Source organism: Microtus ochrogaster, linkage group LG2 (assembly GCF_000317375.1).
Source record: "Microtus ochrogaster isolate Prairie Vole_2 linkage group LG2, MicOch1.0, whole genome shotgun sequence".
NCBI classification, from domain to species: domain Eukaryota; kingdom Metazoa; phylum Chordata; class Mammalia; order Rodentia; family Cricetidae; genus Microtus; species Microtus ochrogaster.
The window spans coordinates 28,195,379-28,211,608 of NC_022028.1; the positions used below are offsets into that span (position 1 = coordinate 28,195,379).

At 46.1% G+C, this 16,230-nt stretch overlaps 1 protein-coding gene across 3 annotated transcripts in view; it reads left to right on the forward strand.

Moving 5' to 3' along the window:
- The window catches only part of Nck2 (NCK adaptor protein 2), a 117,017-nt gene that overhangs the window by 86,004 nt on the left and 14,783 nt on the right, over positions 1 to 16,230 (forward strand). For 2 of the 3 annotated variants that reach the window (XM_026785763.1, XM_005360003.2), the window contains exon 3: positions 1,621 to 1,862. In XM_026785763.1, the coding sequence (XP_026641564.1) occupies positions 1,637 to 1,862 (226 nt within the window). In that variant the 5' untranslated portion in view covers positions 1,621 to 1,636. The remainder of the gene's footprint in view (positions 1 to 1,620; positions 1,863 to 16,230) is intronic. The other variant, XM_026785764.1, reaches the window with a different exon arrangement.

Here is a 16,230-nt window from a genome sequence, read left to right on the forward strand (position 1 = left end):
AAATGCATACATGAGGAGTCCTGTATTATTCTGTGTGCCTGAATATGGTAGAAAGTGTGGTATTCATGCCTCCATGAGTCAGACGCATGAGCTTCCTCTGGAACTCCGAACTCAGGGTATGAGATCAGAACTCTGACAGGAAGACAAGGCGGTTCGGGCCCAGTATCTTGTCTTTGTTCCTTCTGTAATTTGGGGACATTTCCAGTCAGTAGAGGGATTGAATACTGATTTTTCTCCTGCAAGAACACTTGGGCTCCGTCTGCCCGAGAAAAGTGGAATTGCTGACGTAGGTGATGCCTGTGTGTGCTGTGTTCTTCCTGTTATTACTTCTCAGATGGACTTCCTCAGATTTGTGCCGTACCTGTTTTAATGAGCTGTATTTTGGAGTCGTTTTCATGTGTATTTTGACGTGTTTTGAGATATAGTCTCAGCTACTTGCTTTCATCATCTCTCTGCGTTGCTTGCTTCTGCTCCCCCCAGTAGCCACTAGTCCTGTGTCACCATGGATTTATTTTTCCTTTCCCAGAGTGTTCTATCGTGGAACTAGTTAGGGGACATCAAGGCAGCCAGTTCTGGGGGGTATTGTAGACATCACCTGCAGCATACCTGATCAGGTATGGGGTGGAGGATCTTGCCAGCACTGGGTGCTGTGAAGATAAAAGCCACAGAGAACAGGGTTCCCAGAGTCTTCAATAAAGTTTGCTCCAAGGAGCCCCATGTGGAACTCCACAGGCCCAGCCTGTCTTGCCTCCCTGCTGCTCTCACTCTGGGAGGCACCTACACTTCCCCTCGCTCTGCCCCAGCACTTAAATATTTCATAGGCAGGTAGACGGCTTATCTGGTCATCTCCTGTAGGATGTCTTTGTTGCTTCCCAGTTTGGGCAGTTGTGACCAACATGGCCTACATATCTAAGTTCTGTCTTCAAGATACCAATCTTCAAGAATAATTTTCTTTTTTTTACAGAAAAGTTGTAGAGTTATTTGTGCGGAGCATTCTCATATACCCCTCTGCTGATTTCTGTGGTGCGTTATAACATATTACATTGAGTTGTCAAAACCAATTAACACGGGCACATTGCTGTTGCCCAGGCTTTGTTTACGTTTCACCAGTGTTTCCCGCCAGTTTTCTTTCTCTATTTTACCACCCGTCTCAGGATGCCACGTCGCGTTAGTAGTACAGTAATTTGAATTTGAGTTTATAGGAGTAGTTTGGGTGTGTTATATTTGCTAAATGTCTTCAAACTCCTCGGCATATGCTGAGAACTTGAGTATAAACCTATCAGCTAGAAGGGGCTGGTGTCGTTTAGGCAAATGAGCACTTTAATTATAAGATTGTTATTTTGAGCGTGTTTTTTTTTTTTTTTTTAAGTTTGCATCTGGCTTCGGTAAAATGTGCAGCTCATGTAGTTCAGGGAGAGGGGCTGCAGGCTTTGGTGACGAGATGTTTCTCAGCAGCCCTAGCACTTGCTGGAAGGTCATTTTAAGGACGAGTGTTTCAGGGGCCTGGAGGAGACCGGTGGCAGGGCCAACGCAGGAGCTGTCATTGCCTGATTTTTCTGCTCCGCCAGAGGACGAGGTGTGCGGGTAGATAATGAGCATCTTTAAATGTTTTGCTGGCAGAAGGACTCCATGAAAGATGACAGAAGAAGTCATTGTCATAGCCAAGTGGGACTACACGGCCCAGCAGGACCAGGAGCTCGACATCAGGAAGAACGAGAGGTTGTGGTTGCTGGACGACTCTAAGACGTGGTGGCGGGTGAGGAACGCGGCCAACAGGACAGGCTATGTGCCGTCCAACTACGTGGAGCGCAAGAACAGCCTGAAGAAGGGCTCCCTGGTAAAGAATCTCAAGGACACGTTAGGTGAGTATCCACACCCCACCTGGAATAGCTAGGCCGGGGGACAGCATTGCTGCTTCAGCTTGTGTGTGTGTGTGTGTGTGAGAGAGAGATGTGTGTGATGTATAGAGTCTTTGTTATGGTGTGTATAGTATGTGTATATGTGATGCACTGTGTAGAGGTGTGATGTGGTATGTTATGTGTGTGTGTGTGTGTGTGTGATGCAGTGTGTGAGTGTGATATAGTGTGTAAACATGCTGTGTGTAGTGTGTATGTATATATGTGGTGTGGTGTGTAGGGGTATAATGTGGTATATTATGTGTAAGTGTGTGTTTTGGGGAAGGTGTTAATTGTTAACAACCTCCTACTTGGGTTTTGTACAGAGGTCAAGTTGAAGACTCTGTTTATCATTTTGGGCATAATTGATAAAAGAGTTTGGAATCTCAGGTGAATCAACACTTGTGTGTGCTGTGGACTCCTGCACAGTGGCCCCCTTACATCCAAACTCTAGAAGACCCCAACTTAGGCTCACAGCAAGTTTCATAGCTTTGCCTGTCAGCACACTAAACTCTTTTCTCTTACAAACTCTCATGCATTTGTCTTTGTACATACCGAAGGAAGAGGCCGGTACTTTCTGGTCTGTTTTTGTTTAGTTTTTGTTTATTCTTGTCTTAGGTGATGGAATATTTTATACCAGTTTCAGGCAGTAAGTTGATGTGATGAGTTGGGGTGACGAGCAATCAGAAGCCTCTCAGATAGACACTTCCACAAGCCCTGTTCAGTTATGACATGCTCTGGGTCTTCCCGTATGTGCCTCTTCTCCTCTGGTATATTAGGTCATTTCCTAGCACTGTAGCAAACTCCTTGATGGTGGGTTGCTTTATAAAGAATAAGGCTTAACTTGACTTAGACGAGATCGAGTGGCTGTATGTGTATTGCCTTCTTGGCAAAGTTTCGGTGTGGTACAGGTAATCCTATGCAAGAGACTGGGGGACATAGAGAACTGTAGTGTCTGTGTCTTCTGACATTGTTCCCTTTGTATTCCACCGGTATTCATTTATACACCTTCTGTGTAGTTCCCTTTGCCACCCAAAGGCCCCACCTCTAAGTAGTGTGATAGGAACCACTTTCTTCCTTCTTACTACTCTCAGTGGGGATTAAATTCACAAAGGGACCCAGGTAAGGAGATACATTGAAGCCATATCAGTCCATAGCCACGGGTCCGACAGGAGATGGCTACCACAGTGGTGACCAGCCATAACTGAATGTGCGCACAGCCATTTCAGTCCATAGCCACGGGTCTGACAGGAGATGGCTACCACAGTGGTAACCATCCGTACCTGAGTGTGCACACAGTGCCCACTAACCATGCTTACTGCTTCATATTACCCTGGACTATAATCAGGAAGGCTCGTGGAAGGACAGCTGAGCTGAGCTGAGCTGACAGCTGTTGTTGTCTCCTTAGGTAAGTATAGAGTTGTTTGTAGCCAGCGGTGCCAGCCTGTCACTTCAGGTTCGCTGTGGACGTGAGCCAGTACCATCCCCTAGGCTAAGCGTATGTAGACTTTCCTTTGTGTTACTAGAAGAGGATTAGTTTCATTGGAGCGGGCAGGGGTGAGGGAGACATGGGAAAACTGAGAAGGGCATCACACCGGATGTGTTTCAGGGTACCCATCTTCCTCCTTGTACAGTCCGTAAAGGTCTGTGCTGACTGTTCAGGGGGTGAACCCTTCAGTCATTGGGAGGTATTTTGTGTAGCGCATGGACCTTTTCTCAGGATGTCTGTGGCCAGCCTGCTGGAAAAATTCCATTTGTTATTAGCATTCTAGGTCTTTTTCCACCGAATTCCCTCCCCTGTGTATTCTTCTTCTTTGCTTGAGAAATGTTACTTAAGTATGGTAAAGAAAACGGCATTGGTGAGTGGGTCAGTGCTTTAGTGTTGTTCTGAGAGTTTTTGACTGACTTTCCAGCCATCCCCTGACACACCCTCTGTAATAATGTTAGGTATTGTTGACATATTTTGCCTTAAAAAAAAATTCAGAATCTTGTAAACCACAAAACGGACATAACTTTGAATTGGAAAAAGTAAGCCCCCTGAGGTCATGGAGAGCCCCTTAAATGGCTGCCTGTTGACTTTCTTAGGAGGAAAGACCAGGCTTCAGGTTGAGGCTCTAGGCCTCACCTTTGCCCAGTGTCTTCAGATCTCCCCACGCATGATCAGTTCATCTCATCCCACAATCCCGAGTCACAGAGCGAAGCAGCGCATCCCACCCTGGTGCTGGGCCTGTTCCCCTGTCCCCGACAGATTGCCACCCAACCCTAAGCTGGAGTGCTCAGACTGTTCCAGAAGGCCAATTCCATTTTTGGAGAACACAGATTGTTAGAAAGTGCTTCCTTAAATAGATTCAAATTTTTACATTTCTCAAACTTCCTCCCCTTGGCTCTCACTCTGCCCTCCAGGGTTTTGCCAAGCAGAGCAAATCTCTCAAGTCAAGTGAGTGACGGTTCTGCTGTGAGCTTCCGACTCCGTTTCAGCACATAAGTCTTTGGAAACATTTGCATCAAGCGTGAAAGATTGCAAAAATACAGATAAAACTATGCTTCTAGATTTATTTATTTATTTATTTATTAATAGGAATCAACTTTCATAGCCTTTGGGACTCATGGAGAAGTGGCCCGTTTTATATGTGCATGTACACACAAAATGAGGGCACGTGTGCCACAGCATGTATGTGTGTGTTGGGCGGGGGTGGGGGGTGGTCAGAAGACAACCCACAGCAGTCTGTTCCTTGTTTCTACCATGTAAATCCCAGGGATTGAAATCATCTGCTATCTTCAGATTTGATGGCAGGCACCCTTAACCGTTGAGCTACCTCTCTGGCTTGGCTCTCATTGTTAATATTTGGTTACTGCTGTTGTTTGTGTGGTTTGACATATGTCATGATCGCCTTTGCTGTCAGACAAAGAGGGACCTTGTTATCTGAACAGGAGCTTCCTATTGAAGCAGTCCCAGAAGAAGAGGAGGCACCTCCACTCCCGGTCTCCTTGTGCAATAGCTTCCTTCTCCACAGGCTGACTTCCACAGTGTGTAGGCCAGACAGAGGTGAAAGTGCCTTCTGTAGCCCCTCCTGTCTCCCAGGTGTCTCTTGTAATGCAGACCTTGGAGACTGAGTGTTCGCAGCTTCCTGTTTAGTTACAGACTCCGATGTATCCCCAGAGTTAGAACACGAGTTATGGATTGTACTGTGCAGAACAGAAAGTGTCTCTGCTGTGTGAAGGTAGCAACAGACTATTGCCCTAGACTGCGTCCCTTAACTTCTTGTACTCCATGCTGTCATCCATATCGGATTTATGCTTGTTGCAGGAGTCCACCGAGCTGAGGTCCATGGTAGGACTTCATGCTTGATGCCTTCTTTGGTGTGAATTGTGCAGGGGTCCCCCAGAGCCACTGGGCTATGAACTGGAGCATCTCTCCTTTAGGGAAAAAGACAGTGGCTCTGTGTGGTTGTCTGTGTGCCTAGGAGACTTACATCTTCTCACGCACAGTGTTTTCTTAGAACCGCTTGAAGGTAACAGTATATTTGACAAAAGCATCTTGTTAAAAGTATTAACATTCTTTTCTTTCATTGATTTGTAATTGAGCAAAACAGCCTGATCTTGTATTTTCTTTCACGAGGGCAAAGCATTTAGCTACTGGATTTTCTTCCATGTTTAGCTCCTGATCACGAACAGTCGAGAAAATGTTCCCATGCAGAACAAGAGGTGATGGGTTGTCAAGTGTGTTTCTTCAGGCAGTGTCCTGGCACAGCTCTGAGCTCAGCAGTGAGCCAACCCAGGCTACTTCTGGCCTTGACATTGCAATTTGACCTGCATGAGTATGTAGGCTAAATATTGTAAAGCCCTATGCTTAGCCTTTTGGGATGGAGGTACTGTTCCCTGGGAGATAATTTTCAAAGATTTCTGTGCACTAGCCTCAGGAACAGTTTTTGTTACCATTCTGATTCTAGCCACAATCCACCACAGCCCCAAAGGTGTTGAACCTTGCCTGGGTTATTATGAATAGCTAAAGAGTTGAGCAGAAGTGTTTGTGGCCTCTGTAGGGATAGGAGGAAGATGGGGGTGAAGAAAGGTGGAGGTCAAGAGACAGACATAACCTACTCTAGACCCAAACAGACACCTGAGGGGATGGAAGGATAGACTGGCAAGAAAGACAGGCAAGATTGACCCCTGTCCCCATGCTGGTGCGCTGGGGTGAGGTGATGCCTGACTGCTTTTCTCATGTACGGTGTTTTCTCTGCTTTCACCAAGTTCCTGCCTAGGAGCCTTCAGGTCTTAGGATTCCTTTGCTGCACTGCCAGGGGATCCAGCCTGACATTGGAGCCCTCTGGCAGACAAGGACAAGATCTGTGTGCATAGAAAAGTGTTCCACAGTGAATTGCTAGGGAATATTAAGGCTATGATACCTCTGTTAGGGAGAGAATTTGTACGACACTCACCAGTGACTTAAACACCTCTCTCAGATTTGTTTTTAAAGTTTGAATGAACTAGGAAGTGAGTCTGTCCTTCATGTAAAAATTAAACACTTAGTTTAACAGTTGACATTATTATAAGTAACCCCCACCAAGGCAGAGAGGACTTGCTTTGTGGACTGGTCTGGCCTCGATCTTACCGGGTAATCCAATTGACCTTGAATTCTCAGTAGCTTTCCTCAGCCTTCTAAGTGCTGGGATTAAAGTGTGAGCCAGGACGGGTGGCTTCTCACATGTTTAATGTGAGGACCACATGCAGTCTTCCAGGATACCATATACAGACTTCATGTATTTACAGAAAGGTAAACTAGTGGACCTGATTCTGATGCCTCTGTCTGATGGGGTGAAATGGTCCCCTGTAAGAATTGTCAGATCACAGGGTCAAGTGATTTCTCCCATTGGTGCCATCATGTTTTGCTTCTTAAATCATACCTGTTTCCCACAAAGGATACTTACAATTTCCTTAGTCACCGTTCTGAGTTTTGTCCTCCATCAGTCAGTGAACTGGGAGTAAGTAGTAGTGGGCAGGAGCCCGTTGTCATAGAGTGCCAGGGCCACTGGGTGCCTACAGCAGTTGCCTGAAAAATGAGCATGAAGCAGCTTGCAAGTCACCAAGTACTTTGTCCTTGCCAAAACAGCCTACCCTTCGTGTATTGTCCCTATCAACAGTAAGGGGCCAAATTCTGTCTAGAAAGGACCTGGAGGCTTCCAACAGGAGGACCAATGGGCATGCTAATATGCTTTTATGACTTATATAGAAAGATATAGGTTGTTAAATTAAGCAAGATGTATATAGCCGGATGGGATGTGAACTTGTAAAAACATCTGTTGTTATACTGAAGCTGGCGATACCACCCCTGGCCTGAGAATGTCCCTGTGGCCTCCCTAAGAACACCAGATAGGACATCCAGAGTACACTTCTGCTCTGACTATGTTTGACTCTATGTTTGCCTACATAGAGTTGACTGTGTGCATTGAGTGGTCAGTTTCCCTGTGCAGTAGATTGGAAACTGTCTCCAAGTTAGCATTCTGGAATGTAGGAGAACAGTTTAAAAGCAATACTTTGCTTGTTTTAGACGTGAAAAACTAGGTCCTGATTAACATAGCTTGAGTGAGGTTCCAGGTTAGATGATGATGATGTTAATGAATGGATGTAAATTTCCCAGGTTGAGTGGGTGTCTGTGTGTGTCATACTGGGGTGGGTCTCAGCAGCTTAGTCTCTAACAGCTCCCAGAAACAGGGTTTCTGTTGCCCTGCTGTGCATGAAAAGCAAACAGGCACACTGAAGAGAGTTCTTTAGAGACCACCCTGTGTCCAGAGGCATCTCATGGTCAAGGGGATGCTAGGACATGAGCCCCAGCTCTGTAGGAGCGACTTCAGTTAGGAATTAGCCTTTCAGAGATCATGAGTATGCACTGTGATCGAGCGTGAGGCAGGGGAACACCGCAGGTGCCCATACATTCTGCTGATTACTCATCAGAATGATGCCCCTGCCTGCTTTGCAACTTCCTGTGGTCGACCTATTTTCTGCCTGTCTCTGGGATGAGAGTGAGGAATGCCTGCTGCTTGTGGCAGCCACCCAGATTGTTTTCTGAGCCACCGTTCAGGTCTCGTTTATGCAACTATTTCTAAGAGAGAAAGTCTCATGGCAGACCTCCTGGTATTCTGGCTCCTCCATTCTTCCCACCCCTTTTTCATTCGCGTTCCCTGAGCTCTGCTGTCAGTTGGGGCGAGGGTCCATACATTGGTTTTTGCATTGTATCTATGTATCATTTTCTGTAATGGTCTCCGGTACAGAAGAGCCTGCCTTATGTCTATATGTGTATAGATATTAGCCCTGAATCCATATATACACAAACAATGAAAATGGACTCAGCAGATTGTATTTATGTATTTGCCCATTTATATGTAATATATATGTAACAATAATGAAAAAAAAAAGGCCATCAATTTGAAATGGTGACAGCATAGAAAGGGTTGAGAGAGGAATGGGAAAGAAACAAGTGATGTGATTATATTTTAATTAAAACCCATGAAATGACTGTACTTCATAAAACTATCAAATAGTTGTCTCTAGTCTTTAAGATGGACATACCTTCAAGAAAATTGGAATCTGTGAAAATAACTTAGAAGGAAGCACATTCCCTGGGGTGTCTTGGCTCTGAAAGAACCAGTTAGCATTTGTATCTAATCTCTTGATGCTTGTAGGCATTACAGTTAGGTTGTTTTGATGACTTGTGACTGTTCTCAATGGAGTCAGTGCAAAGTGTATGGACTCTTTCTGCAGGGAGCCTGACACTGGCCGGGAATGGCAGATTTCTGACGGTCCCTATGCTTCTGGTTTGGGGGAATGCTTAGAGTTTGTGTACTCTTCGTATCCGTTGTAGAAGTTGTGGGCTTCTCTGCACGGACTGTTCTTCAGGAATGAGAACACCGCTGCTAGCCACCCTGTCCTGGAACATGCTTCCTCGCCAAGGTACTCTGTGCAGCGGCTTCATTAGAGAACAGGACAAAGGCCAGCACGCCCCCGGAAAATTTGTATTATAACGTTTAGAAAGGCAGGCTCTCAGTTCCTTCTCAGAGGTCCAGCTTCTCCCGAGGTCTGTTTTGTCATGACTTCACCCTCTCCGCGGTGTAATATCCGCCGTTGTGCAAGCATGAATTAAACATAATGCATTGTAATTTAGAATCCATTACAACTCCGTCTCACCAGATTGTTCCCAATCGAAACAGGCTGTCACATGCATTATTGCAGGAATCCTATGGAAACTTAGTGCTGTGCTGCCAGACATTCAGAATAAATTCAGATTTGTTTTTGTATGTCATAAGCTTCCAAGTATTTAGAACCAAAAATGTAAAACAACTTACAACGGATTAGTGGGAGGATGATTAGAAAATAGAGACAGATTGTTTTGAAAGAAAAAAAAAGTACTAATAGGACAAAAGCTAGGAGAGACCTTGAGATGTGGAAGGAGCGTCTACCTCAGGAAACTTGGTGAAGCACAGTGGGGCGCATGAGACCCTTGCTGCTCTGCCCAGGGCGTTGTTGTAGCCCCTGTGTCTTCGTGGAGGTCAGAGAGTCAGGTTCAGCACTGGGAGCCCCTGTGTCTGTTTATAGGCTTCACATTAAAGATTCTACCATCTCTGAGCGGATTGGAAATAATCAGGGATGCTGTGTGTCTATGAGCGTAGGTACAGCTAGCTCTCTGTTCTTGTCATTATCCCATAGGATACAGTACACCACACATAACGCTTACATTATATTGGGTGGTACTTGGCGAACAGTACATGCTAGGATGTGTGTGGGTTCAATTCTATGCAAATAGTCTGCCATGTTATTTAAGGGATGTGCGGACACATGAGTTTTGGTGGCCATGGCGGGTCATGGGACACTGCCCTGGGGATCCTGAGGACTGTCTATGTTTCAGGATAATTGACATAGTGACTGTTTTTTACCATCTCACTATATGGCGGCTTGCTAAAGAACTCCCCCTCTGAGCTAAAGAGTTAACTCGAGCCTTGGAACAGAGCGGCATGGACTGGGAATGAGTAAGACCATCTCACCGTGTTTCAGACCACGTTTCCCCATATGGCCTGCGTTTGTTGTTCGCTCCCCTCCATATGTCTGAAATGTTCCTTTTCTCTACAGCGTGTTTGCATCCGCAGCTGAGGCGCCTTGGGGCATCGCTGACTGGCACCATGTAGCTGTACTGATTGCCGAATCCCCCATACTTACCTGAGCTCTTTCTGGTACCCACTTTCCTCTGGCCCTGGCCTTGTGCTTGCTGTTGGTGGTATGGAGAGGGTAGGTGGGCATCCAAAGGCTCCTGCTTGGTGCACAGAGAGCCAGGGTCTACTTAACAGGCTCAGCCAGGTGGTACTGGGTACTTTTCTATGGGTCAATCAAGGTCACATGTGTGACCTTTTTTGCCTCTAGAGCAGTGGTTCTCATCCCGTGACTCATGACCCCTTTGGGGGTCAAAAGACCCTTTCATAGGGGTACCACATTAGATATTTTCATTACGATTCACACCTGTGGCAAAGTTACAATTATGAAGTAGCAACAAAAATAATTTTATGGTCAGGTTTCACCACAACATGAGGAACTGTGTTCAAGGGTTGCAGCATTAGGAAGCTTGAGAACCACTGGCCTAGAGGTTTCCCTTCAGGCTGTTGCTTCTCCACTCTGTTTCTGAATTTACAGGTTCTGCAAATGTGCTTAGGTTGTTGTTGGTTTACCCAGCTGTGGAAACCACTTTGCAGGACAGTTCTTAAATATTTTTGAAGATGCACCACCTTTGTTTCTTCAAGAAAGCACGGCATGGGTGGTGGCTTTCCGTGGGAAATGTGCTTGATTTTTGTCTTTTTTGTTTCCTTAGGAAGCACAGCTGTTGAGTGGCTGGCTTATAAAATTTGCAAGTAGGTGTTTGTAAGTAGAGTTAGCTGTAATGTGTTGTTATTGCCGTGCTGTTAATTGAAGTTGACCAGATCCATACTCTTTCACCTAGTGTGTTGTGTTAAAGCGTAGCATCGACAAGTTAGCTGTGTGGTCCTCAGAAGGACCCTTGGATCCACTGTGACTTTTTATATGTTATTTATTCCTGCGTAGATAGTTCAGACTCTGTGCTGATTTCTAGAAGGTTCTTCAAGATCACCATACCACACTTTGCAACGAAAGTCAGACAATTGAGGCTTCGCCAAAGCCAGGAGTGAAGTCCCTTGTGTCTCAGCTGGGCACTGCTGATTGTAGGTCATCCGTGGTTGAGGACTTAGAGATAGGGCACGGGCTTCTGGAGGACTGGGCATTAACCACCTCTGTCTACCCCAAACAGCAAGGAATCTGTCCACATACCTGCCTTGAAAGCAGTGCCCTTTCTCCTCCTGACACTAAGACCTTCTGTTGTGTAGACTAAGTAGCCTCTCTCGGATTATTCCGGATTATTCTGGGTTTCTCTGGTATATCATCTACTTCTGCCCCCAAGGTCAGGAGGGAGGTGGCACCTGCCCCAGGGGAATGCTTTAGGAGAGGCGGAATCCATGCAGCTCAGTTGAGAAAGCCTTGCCTCTACCTTTCTCCAATTGATCCTCCTCTGACTAACTCTGGCATCAATCAAAATTCTTGTTTACAGCAAGCCCCTAGGCAACTGCCACTTGGGTTCTTGCTGTGTGCCAGTCACTTAAATCCAGAGCTTTCCCAGCTACTTCACCCACCTGGCACTGCCCCCCCCCCAATCCATCTCTGTGACAGATGATGACAGGGACAACAGAAGAGGTGCTGTAGTGGTCCCCAGATCTGGGCAGCACGGGAGCTATCCCAAACGTGACTCAGACAATCCTGCAGAAGCGCCATTTGCCCGTGTCTGCCCCATTACCATTTACTCATTTTAATTTGCAGTGTTCAGTTCTCATAGTTCCAGTACAATCTTAAAAGCTAGGTGTGTGCTCAACTTTTGCTGGTGGTTTGATACTTCCCAGTCTTGCTGAAGAATATCACTTGTAATCTAGGCCTCATCTCACCCTTTTGCATATGCAAATCATTCATACTCCTGGATCGGGTGTATGTGTTGAGAGGTGCTGAATATTTATTTTCATCAAAAATTGTAATGAAAAATGAAGGTATTTTCATTTGGCATCTGTGTTACCGTTTGACTTTTGCATTTGTTAAGGAAAAAAAAGTCTAAATCATTTTTCCCAACCTTAAATGTTTAGTCCCATCACTTACCTGTCCGCTAACAAAGGAGTAGCTTTCAGTTGTGCTAGGAGTTCGCAGTTCAGAGCCCTGTGCACAAGGAACCGTGTGCTTGTGGGGGAGCTGATGGCCCCAATACCTCTGTCCCGCAGAGGGAGGGTGCGGGGTGACAGTGCTCACCCAGCTCACAGATCTCCCCATTTCCTCCCATTCAACCATGAACTTAGGAGTTTTATAGAATAACATTCAGGAGAGTCCTTCATCATAAGGATAAGAAAGAGAGAAGAAAGAGAGGGAAGGTCAGGAATTGGTCCAACCCCTTGTTGGCCATACCTTCTACCCTCACAGGCCCACAGTTAAGAGTTTGAGCTTCCTCAAAGGGCAGGGAGAAGAAATTGCTCTAGGAGAAGATGGTGCCGCTGAAGGAGATTGACCTGCCGAGGCTCCAAGCAGTCACCAGCATTGGTTAGGAATGGCTGACAGTGTGTTTGAAATGGGGGTGGTGAAAGAGGAAAGCCGAGTTCATTAATCGAGTGGATGTTTTCCGTTGTTTGCTTGTTTTTAATGGATAAGTGACCTAAGAAGCGACAGGGAAGAACCACATACGAGATGGCTTCCTCACAGGGCTCTGTTGCTGCGTTTTAATGCTCTTGACAGAGTTCAGCAGATCTTTGGGGTAAGCCCCCCTCTTGTGGAGGAAAGCCCACGTTGTACTTATTCCTCGGTCACTGTTGTTGCACATGGATGTGCCCAGGACATCTTTCCACAGCTGTGCTGTCCGTGACCCACAAAGGGACTTTGGGATCAACTCAGCCTGTGGAGAAGGCATTGCCGTTTTCAAAGCTGGAGTTCGTGAGGAGGAACAAAAGTTCCAGGATAAGTGTCCTGCCCGCTCATACGCTCTGGCTGTCAGAGAGTGCGCACTCTTCCCCTCTGTAGAGCATAAAGACCCCACATGACCCCAGCGACAGCGGCTGAGGTCTTGGGGTGAGGTGGGACGGAGTATTTGTGGTCCATAAAGGAAGAAGGAAAGCATAGGTATGTTGTCCTAGTGCCCTGCCTCCGTCGTGCTTTAGAATTCAGAACTCCTATGTTTCTAACGATGGTTCCCTAGTACCCGATAAAGAGAGTTTTCCCCTAGCAAGATACCGAGGTGGGAATGTCCAGGTGACAAGCCTTTTGCTTTGCCATGGTTGTTCTGTCTACCTCTGGGGAGAGCTCTGCTTCTCCACTGCCCACTCCCCTTCTCTGTAGTTTCCGAGGGGCCTCTGGAGCCTCCAGCACTTGCTTTCCCAAAGTCCGCCCCCTGACTTATGCCCCCTGCTCCTGCTCTCCGTGCTGAACCCAGACTTCTGCATTTTGAAGCATCTCGAAGTCTATCTGCTCCTGACTCCAAATAGCCTGTAGTTCCTGCCGTGGGTACTCCTGGTCTTATCTAGGTAGGCTCCTCTGCTTCCTGTAGGCTCAGAAGCCACAGGCTCACAGGGACATTCCATTATAAGTCCTTTTTCTTATACTTGTCACCACAGTAACATTTAGTATTAAGAGGTTTTCATAGTTTTTAGTTGACTTTACTAATAGGTCCTAACTCTAATGGAGGAAACGCCCACACATTAGTAGCCTCTGGTCATAATTTGGTATAAACAGCATTTTTGTATAAGCTGGAGTTTTGGTTAAATTGAGTTTGGCTTACAGACCTAACTGGTGGCAAAGTTGTTGGCATCTGTACTTAGAGTCTACATGAATGACTCCTCTGCACTGGTCTGTGATGGCCAAGGGGTCAGAAGGACATTCTTCCTGCTTTGCTTCAGGCTGAGCAGTGAACAGCAGAGATCTTTTTTGATAAGACAGACAGAGGAGAAAGGGGCATAGGCAAAGGTGCTGTTGATAGAAATTTACCCCGCAGTCATGGCCGGCCCTAGTTCAGTACGGGGGAGGGGGAGGTTGAGGGTTGGTTGGGGACAGCTGTAGTCTGGTAGAATGTCCTGAAATCTTCTGCAGCCTAAGAACCACCTGTTGTGCATTAGATCATGCAGTAATGTGAAGCTGGTGAAAGATGTGACCCTGCCTTAAGATGTCGCTCCCTTAAGCCCTCTGGCGGAGCAGTGAGTAGAATCATGCTCTCCTTCACGATACGACACTGTGCCAACGTTTGGTGGTTATGCTATGGCTGAGGTGTTCTGGTTTCAAAACACAATAAAACTCACTGGCCTTTCAGATCCCACTTCTGCTGCCCTGTAAATACCTGCACATTGTTACTGGCAAAGCCAAGTGTCCATAGGACCAAAGAAACTGGCCACATTTGTGACCAAGGCCATTTTTATTCAAACTTGACTTTGTCTAAAACTGGTTTGTACTCAAGAGCCTGTCCTGTTCCCTGAACCACAAGTTGGGTTTCTTTGATCCCTTCTACGCCACCATTGGCCATAGTGAAATGCGTCTGGGCTGCTCTCCACCAAGTCAGGTAGCTTGCAGAGGGCAAGTGAAACCTAAGACACTCTAGGCTCAGAAAACAGCATGCACCATCCCAGTGGTTTATGGAGCCCATGAGCATGGTGTACAGCTCGTGTGCTTGCTGCCTTCTGTCTCTCCCACACCAAACTCAGGCAGCCCCAAACCATAAGTGTTGTTCTCTTGCTTGTCTACAGACAGCAGTTTCACATGTAGGCATCAGTGGTTGGGCACATTCTAGAAGGTGGAGGTGGGAAGTGTAAATCGGGGAAGTCTGTTTTATTTTCTCAGTTGATGAGACAAAGTCAGCCGAAACCTAGCTTTTGAAAAAAAAAAATATACTAAAGTCAGCTTATATCGTGAGAATGTAGGTTGGATTCGGGCACTTGGTTCTTGCTGTGGGGCCTCTGTCTCTTTGGATCTTATCTTGCTCACCTCTACCCTCATTAACACCAAATGCTGCTGGCATCTGTTGTCCATGGCATTCCCTCACTCTCCCTGGAAAGCTTCTGGAAACAGCACATGTTCCCCCTACCTCCAGCCCAGCAGTTCAGGTAGAATAAGCCCTGCTAAGCCAGGTGGAAGAGCCTTGCATATGGGAGGGGTTTGGAAGTGCTGACCAGGTTCAAACTAGAGTCACTGTATGGACTTGCATGGTCAGCCTGTTCAAATGTCCTCACCTTACGGTGCTAGGGTTTCTATTGCTATGACAAAAACACCATGACCAAAAGAAATGTGGGGAGGAAAGGGTTTATTTCACCCTACCCCTTAAAAGCCCATCCCTGAAGAAACACTGAAGCAGAGATGCCATAGAGGAACGCTACTTGCTTACTAGCTTGCTTCCCAGGAGTGGCATCATCCCCCGTGAGCTGGGCCCATCTATAGTATTAACCAAGAAGATGCCCCACTGACTTGCCCACAGGCCTAGCCACTGGGGGCATTTTTTTTTTCAACTGAGGTTCTGTCTTCTCAAATGACCCTTGTGTTGAGTTGGCAAAAAAAAAAAAAAAACGCTAGCCAGCATAGCAAATTTGAGGTTTGTCTTTTCACTTAATTCTGGTGGTTTTGTTGTGGTTGTTAAATTATTTTAAAATTTATCCTGAAATAACCGAGTTGGTCTCCTCAGCGTTACCGCAAAACTCGATGCAAACCAAGCCAGTGGGCAGCGATGTGGAAGTGCTCCCAAGCCAAGTGTCACATGCTCTTTTCACATGAAAGCTTGCCACGGTTACTTTGTACCTTCCTTCCTCAAACCTTGTCCGAGCTCATGGCCTCTAATAAGAAAGGCCTTTTTAATTTTTTAGCTGGCTTTAATAGGCCCTAACTCTAATGGAGGGAGTCCCCACACGTTAATCCCCTTTTATCACAATAGTTTAAATAGTATTCTAAGTGTAAGGAATATTTTTGGTTCCGTATCACTTAGGTTACAGATATGATTAGTGGCAAAATTGAAGTGATTTGCCCCCAGAGTTCCCAGAATCCAAGCACACACCATCTGAATGAGTTAGCTTGAATATATTTCAGAACTATCAAATTTGTTTGACATCTTCTCCCAAGTCTGCAGGGCTCCAGCTGGAAACTGACAGCCAGAGCCTGTCTCAGAGGTGTTTGTTATCACAGCCCTTCATCTTGATGGGGGGGCGCATAAAAGATTTTGACTTTAAAATGAATAACATTAATAATGTATGACACGTTCAAACTTTTATTAGAACTCGGTCTTTAG